General features: G+C 41.5%; 1 protein-coding gene across 1 annotated transcript; it reads right to left on the bottom strand.

Moving 5' to 3' along the window:
• Window positions 1–708: 708 nt before the first annotated feature.
• On the bottom strand, window positions 709–2,525 carry LOC147430286 (uncharacterized). Its single transcript, XM_086496133.1, has one exon. The coding sequence runs from the start codon at window positions 2,523–2,525 to the stop codon at window positions 897–899; it is 1,629 nt and encodes a 542-aa protein (XP_086352259.1). The 3' UTR covers window positions 709–896.
• Between the last annotated feature and the right edge of the window lie 5,262 nt (window positions 2,526–7,787).

The raw sequence follows: 7,787 nt of genomic DNA on the forward strand, positions 1-7,787 counted from the left end.
TCAACCTGCTCGTGACCAACTCCTCCCCAAAACACCTCTCGCGCTTCCCCTCGCGCTTCCCCTCCCTCCGCCTTGCTGATGTCGACGACTACGTCCCCAACTGCTGGTGTCGACGACTGCATCCTAAGTGTTGTATGCGCACTTGATTAACATATAAAACTCTGCATGCCCTGTTATTTGTGTTTTCTTTTGACAGGGAATCACCCACAGCAGAAGGAACATACGCACTGCACGCGAGAGAGAGAGAGAGAGAGAGAGAGAGAGAGAGAGAATCGTCACTCTACGAGTTGCCATGTAGCTTGAGAGAATGAGAGCTGCCATGTAGAATCTCACCAGATTCACGTTGATTCAACCTTTTTCAAGATCGTGACCACATAGTACTACATAGGCTGCAGATAAAATTCAAGGACTTGGGGGCCGTGGGGTTACTCTTGAGTCTGCGATGTTGAAGCAAGCTGTTTAATTTAGTTCTTACCATTCTTGTCACACGGCGCAACCCGACCTCCCATGCAATTGTGCGTGCACGACTTTAAATAGCGAAATCTGAGGGGCGATCCGTAGAGGAACATTCCCCACATTGCACAACCAATGCTGATTAAAAGATGATCGACATTCAAGACATAGAGAGAGAGAGAGAGAGAGAGAGAGAGAGAGACACGCACGATTGGAATCTGTAAATTTCTCAATGATGTCAGGGTACAGTTTTGCTTGCATCATGAAAATTAAATTAATATCGGGAGTTACCGGGTATATCACTAGACGTTAACCAGGGTTAATACACAAAACTAAAACTTTGTTTAGGCTAAACTCATGTCAGTTAAGACGCACTCACACCTGTTTGTCCGGACAAAACCTGTGTAGCAGAGTAATGGAAGCTCACATATTTCGTCCGGACATCAGCTCACATTGTCCGGTTTGGCTGACAGGAGCGCTGCCCTCCTCTTGGAAAGCACACTAGTGTTATCATTAATGCCATCGTAATTGAGCCTGCTTGCAAGGCTCTCTGTTACTAAGCACAACCCCTCCTTGGAGAGAAAATGCTGCACATCTTGCGACGATAGCAGCCTGTGTATGAGCGCCCTTCTGAAGCCACTCACACTCTCGTCCTCATAGCTCATCATCTTCTGCCTACTACTAAAGCTCACCTCATTTTCCAAGCACATCATCTGAGCTTGCAAGAAATGCACGTATTTGATCGCCAGATCAAACATGCCAGCCGTATCAAGTCGTGTAGCGCCGGGGATGATCATCCCTAAGGCCTCTGTTTTCTCTTTGATTCTCTGCCGACGGTGCCGTGCTGCAATGCTCTGCGGCTCAACCGATGTTGAGACCGGCCTTTTCGGTTGCGGCAAGGGATGAGGAATCTCGTGTGATCTCTCTCTGAAAGCCTGCAAGTCTCTCATACCTGCCAATGACCCCCTTCTCATACCTGGCAAGGAGCTTGCTGGCACATCCCTTCCATTTGTGACCTCCATAAGGCTGGTGTCACATGCGCTAATAGGCTGCATAACAATAGTACCTACAGAGACCTGCAGCTTTTCTGCTTGCAAGACCTGCTCTAGTGTAATTTCTTGAAGCTTACGGCGCTGTGAGGGCCGCTCGCATGGATCCTCCAGGGCCCTTGTCCTCAAAGCTTGCAATGCACTGCTTTTTTGGCCAGCCCCAGAAATCCAAGAAATGCTTGGGTCAATCCAAGACTGGTTAATCTTATCTTGGGCAAGAAGATTGCTTGTGGGTGCTACGTACTCTGCATGCAAGTGTACTTTCTCTCCATTCTCGCTCTCGGTGACCACGGAGGAAGAAGCAGCACTTCCCGGAGAGCTGATGTCTTGGGCTCTATAGGCTTCATTTATACATAGGTGATTCATGAGGATGGGTGACACACAAGCAGATGTTTCTTGAATTGTTGCAGGCAAGCAGGCTGCTTGCTTTACATGATCTGCTGCAACTTCATGGACCTGTGGATGTGCAGGATGGGAAGTTATTATTGAGGGAGGTGGCAGCTCAAGCCTGACAAGATCATGGTCTTCGTTATAGGGCTCCAGCTGAGGGTCACTCTCTGGTTGAAGCAAAGCAGGGAGAGCATCAAACGCAAGCAGCTGATCAAGAGTGAGGAAAATGCCATATTGGCACTTGAGCAAGCCTTGCAGACTGAGCAAATAATTAATGTTCTGCTCATTGAGGGGGGCACCTACCAAAGACTCTGCATTCATATTGTTTGCCCAAAGCGGTAAAGACGGGGTAATGCATCCCATATTATTATTAGGCTCTTCATATACCTGCGTATGGTTGTGACGCGCAAAATTTTCCACTTTGGGTATGTTCTCATGATCTGCCGCATAACTGAAGCCTTGTTCATGGGCCGTCGTAAAGGCTGTTGAGCTACTGTATAAACCGGGGCTTGCGGCCATCGCCAAAGCTTGAGGAAGGCTATATAAGCTGCAACTCTGGCCTTGCTCTTCTTCCATTGCAACGGCAAAGGGGAGTACTGCAGTCGAATTGCCTTGTATTTCATGCTCTGGCATTTCTTGAGAAAAAAAATAAGGGGAGTATTCCATTATATGTATGGTATAAAGATCGAATGATCTAACACAGGAATATTAATGGAAAGGGCACGACACTCACACAAGTCTCTCTCTCTCTCTCTCTCTCTCTCTCTCTCTCTCTCTCTCTCTCTCTCTCCACGTACTCTCATACAGCAATCTCGTCCAGGGTGGTGAAGGAAAACGAAGAAACAAGATGAAGAAGATGGCCGTAAACAACAGCAGTGGGAGTAATATAGGCTAGGCTTGGGTAGAAGCGCGGGGACGAAGCGAGTTTCGCCACCGGGAGGGCGGAGAGATGGTGAAAAAGATAAATATATATGTAGGTAGAGATGTGAGGTGCGATGGGAGCTGCTGATGCGAGGGACAGAGACAGACGCCTGGATGGACGTAAAGAAGACGCCCGGAGAGAGAGAGAGAGAGAGAGAGAGAGAGAGAGAGAGATGATGGTGCTGCAGCTGCTGCTGAGCTATGTAGGGGGAGAGCTCTAATAATAGAGGGTGCAATGGAGCCTAGGGTGGTGGAGGAGTCGTTATACTAGCAACAACTTTATTTAGTTTTTCCTCAGACTGCAGTTAGTCTCTACTATATCTAACAGCTACATTTAGAGGGACCGCTAGATTTGGCCTGCCGCAATATATACGTTTGTTTATTTATCAAATTGCCAAGCAGCCAAACCGTCTCGACTATGGTAACGTGCTCTCTCTCTCGCTCGCTCGCTCGCTCGCTCGCTCTCGCTCTCGCTCTCGCTCTCGCTGAAGGAATTTGTTATTTTTATTGATTTATTATTCCATTTTCCGTTATCTGTTAAAGAAAGTATTTTCTTTCATCTCGTGAGGGAGGGCCCCCGTACGCTGGTAGCCTATGCCAATGCGTGCTGCATTCTCTTCTGCTGCCCTTAGGCTACTAGCGCCAAAGAGGGAGAAGTCAGGACTTTCAGCTTCAAAATTTGAACGGAAAAGTGTCCAACCACGTATAAAAATTCACCTAGATTGCATCCATAGGGATGAAAAGAATACCAAAGAGACAAAAGTTCCACCTTCAACCACTAACTAGTCAGTGGCCCAATCTGCTAAGTGTTTCAAAGACCCTCACCGGGCTCTCCCACATTTCTAGTGGAGTCCAACGATTACTGGACTGAGAAAATGAAGTCTTTCAGAGACCCCAATGGGGCTCTCCCACATTGCTGCTACAGTCGAACAGTTAGTGGACTGAGAAAATGTGGTGATGTTTTGTAGATCAAGAGTCCACACATATCCCAAAACATCCACACAGAGATGTTGAAACTATCCTATACATTCTCTCTCTCTCTTTCTTTCTCTCTCTCTCTCTCTCTCTCTCTCTCTCTCTCTCTCTAGTGTGGTAGATTTGTTAATCCCTTCACTACAAGAGGTACTTCACATTAGCGATGCTCGTAGTATGACGTTCAAAAGTGAAAATCCACGGTGTCGTTATAAACGTCACTATTTTCTTTCTAACATAACGACGCTCCTAGCGACGTCGACAGGGGCAAAAAATAGACCGAGAGCGTTAGAAACTCAGATCTCATATCTGAATTTTGGTGCTCAAGCGAAAGAGGTAAACCCACGCTCTCCCTCTCTCTCTTTCTTCTCCACAGACACACACACCCACACACACACGAGGAAACAAAGGAGAGCTGGGTATGCTCCTTCTCTCTCTTTCTCTCATGTTCCTTTCCCCTCTTTCTCTCTCTCTCTCTCAATGTGTGTGTGTATGTGTTTTTTCTGTTTATGCATGGTTGTACTCGCTCTCTCTCTCTCTCTCTCTCTCTCTCTCTCTCTCTCAAAGACACAATGTGTGTGTGTGTGATCTCTCAATGTGTGTGTGTATGTGTTTTTTCTGTTTATGCATGACTGTACTCTCTCTCTCTCTCAAAAGAGAGAGAGAGAGAGAGAGAGAGAGAGAGAGAGAGAAAGAGATAGATAAAATAAAGAGAGAGAGAGAGAGAGAGAGAGAGAGAGAGAGAATGAGATATATATATATATATATATATATAAAGTAGAGAGAGAGAGAGAGAGAGGGAGAAAACCAAAGAGAAAGAGAGGGAGAGAAGATGGAAAGAGAGAGGTAAGGAGAGAAAACAAAGAGAGAGAGAGAGATAGATAAAAAAGTAGAGAAAATATGAAATGAAATGTTACATTAAAATTTAAAGTTACGTTAGATTACATTTAATTTAAATTATGTTAAATTAAGATCTAAGATTAAGTTAAATTATAATTAATTTATATTTAAAATTTATGATAGATTTAAGATTTAAAGTAGATTTAAAATTACGTTAGATTATATTTAAGTTTAAGTTAGATTTATGTTTATGTTAAGCTTAAGAGTATGTTAGATTTAAAACTATGACAAGACTTAAGATTAGTTAGGTTAGATTTAAGTTAAATTACATTTAGTTTAAGATTTAAGATTGGATTAGATTTAGGTTTATGTTGAGTTTAAGATTAAATTAAATTTAGATTTAAGATTATATTAGATTTATATTTAAGTTAGATTACATTTAGGTTTATGCTAAATTTAAGATTAGATTAGATTTAAGTTTATGTTGAGTGTAAGATCAATTATATTAGATCTACATTTATGTCAAATTTAAAATTAGATTAGATTTAGGTCAGATTTTAGGGCATGTCAATGAAAGCTTTGCTTAAAGAGCAAACACTAGTTACACAACAATATATATATTCCCATCAGAATCTGACACCTATTAACTCACCCACTAACCATGTTCAATTAGCTTAGAATCACCATATGTTCAATTAGATTATATTTAACACTAGGTTGGTAACCTAACAGGACATAAAAGTGTCCTTTCAGGGTTTTGAAAAAAACCTCCAAAACCATAGTAGATCCACTCATTTTGTAAAATCCTTTCATGAGGTTATAGTTCAAGGCCTACTACACATGGAAAAAAGAATAATTAAACTTGTAAAATTTCTCATCTATTGGCCACACCAAGCCTCCAAAGTTGATGGACCAATACATTTTCATAAAAACAGTCATTTCTTACGTTTTGTTGCATAAAAATAAGATTAGGGATTTCTGTAGGACTTGAGATAAATTCCTTAGTTAACTTCGATGGGTTGGTGATTAGAACATATGATTGCTAGCTTCTCACTCACTATTTTTTGTTTTGCCAAAAGAAATAGGTACAAAAAAGTTGAATTTTTACCATTCTGCAAACCTATCATTAAAGTTTCTATAGCCACACTCAATACAAATTATATATGCATGTTTTGTTAGTTCCCTATTTTCCTTTAGGTTCATAAGGAGCCATGGAGCATGTCAAAAGAATAATACATATCTTACCAAGGGGAATCGTGGGGACAAAGATGAAGTCCTAAATACAGCAAACATGAAAAAACTGGGTTCAACATTATGAGTTGTAGAATCTCATAGAAACTATTCAATATCTAGCTAAATTTGATTCTTATGACTAGATATGGTTACTACCTACAAAATGCATGTAGTTGTCACAAGAAACTAACAATATTGAAAAAGCTCTACTTGATATACTAGAATGTTTCGTTTTCTTCTATAATTGAAAAAATCAACCATTGTTGTCTACTATGTAAAATAGGATATTAGGTGCCCCAAAACTCAAGGAATATTAGCTTTATGTTACAATATGCGACATAGAAAATCAAAACTCCATTTGGATATCATGAAAGCCACCAAAAAAGTCATAGAAGAGCTAAAATTGGCTAAAAAACAGGATTTGACAATTTTTGTAATTTGGTCATAACTTACAACTTTAACATGTATCTCTCCCTAGAAGCATCATGACATGTTGAGGACTACTAAAGATGGTTCTCTAGCATTATAGACCTCACAAACATGAATTCTAAAGTGGTATAGTTGCAAAAAGTCAAAAACATGAACCATTTTTTCACACAGTTGAGGCTGTGAAATGTTGTGCAAGGACAAGGTTAAAGATGGAATTGATATTCCAAAAAAATGTCGAGTTTTTTTCAGCTCATGAGACAACTTTCTAGACAGATAGCACCTCAAAATCCAATTTGAAACTTTTGACATAGTTCAAGGAAAATGGTCACTTAACAGGACATAAAAGTGTCCCAGAACATAAAAGTATCCCATTACCAACCTAGTGTTAATTAAGACTAAATTTTGGATTTAGTTTTTATACTAAAGTCTACCTTCGGGTTTATGAAAAAAAATTAGTGTTAGGTGAACGGTGATCCATCTCTTCCTCTCTACAGATGCGACCTTAAGTTGGAAAGCTTTCAACGACATGATACTCAGATTGGAGGCCAACATGTAATATGCGAATTAATCCCTTGAACAAGAATCTTCTATGAAGAGATGTTAAGATGCTGTGAATTGCTACAAATATATAAGAGGCAAAGGGGTTTTGTCCACTACATGCACTATCATGTAGATGTGGGTGTGTAGATTTGTCGTACCCACAAATATAGGCATTGACCAATACATAAGAGATTATAACCCGGTGGTTCTGATCTCCATGCACCTCTAGACCGATGTGTGCGAGGATCATACATGACTAGAGAATGTGAGGTAGTTTACAGTGTGAACAGAGAGAGAGAGAGAGAGAGAGAGAGAGAGAGATAAAAGACAGAGGATGCTAATAGAAGATTGGCATTATGTCCAGGTTATAAGGTTTTTACGTTCATTATGAGTAGTGACGAGGATGTGGGGCCGTCCAACGGAAACGCCTATCTCTCAACAAGGATCTTATGTCCTTGTAATCAATGCAAGCATGCTGTGCCACGGACAAGACGCGTTTCTTTGCAGCACGTTCGCAAATTTGGCGAGTTTGATCCATCTATTATAGATTGAGTTGTTGCCAATTATAACTCGTCGGACTCTGACGCTGGCCAACAGGCAGCAATCTTGCAGCCCAATAGACGTATTCGCAGGTGCTTTGGTCAAGCAACATACATGAGGCCACAAGATGTAGCCTCTGAAAGCTCGGAGGATGATCATGCATATCACATTCCCAACAAGGCAATGTTTGAGCCCGAGATCGATGAAATGATTGAGACGATCATGGATTCAGAAAGACTTATCTATGATGATATGAAAAGTGAAGCCGATATGCCATTGTATGATGGAGCACGTGTGTCTAGATTGAAAGCGCTCCTAGTTTTTCTCAGCATGTAGGCAAAGTTTGGATGGAGTGACACTAGCGTCACAGCGCTTTTCAGGTCATCGACGGTCTAGTGGTGGCGGCGGTGATTGTTGTGG

This window comes from Adiantum capillus-veneris, chromosome 22, assembly GCF_014529385.1.
Source record: "Adiantum capillus-veneris isolate H3 chromosome 22, ASM1452938v2, whole genome shotgun sequence".
Classification (NCBI taxonomy): domain Eukaryota; kingdom Viridiplantae; phylum Streptophyta; class Polypodiopsida; order Polypodiales; family Pteridaceae; genus Adiantum; species Adiantum capillus-veneris.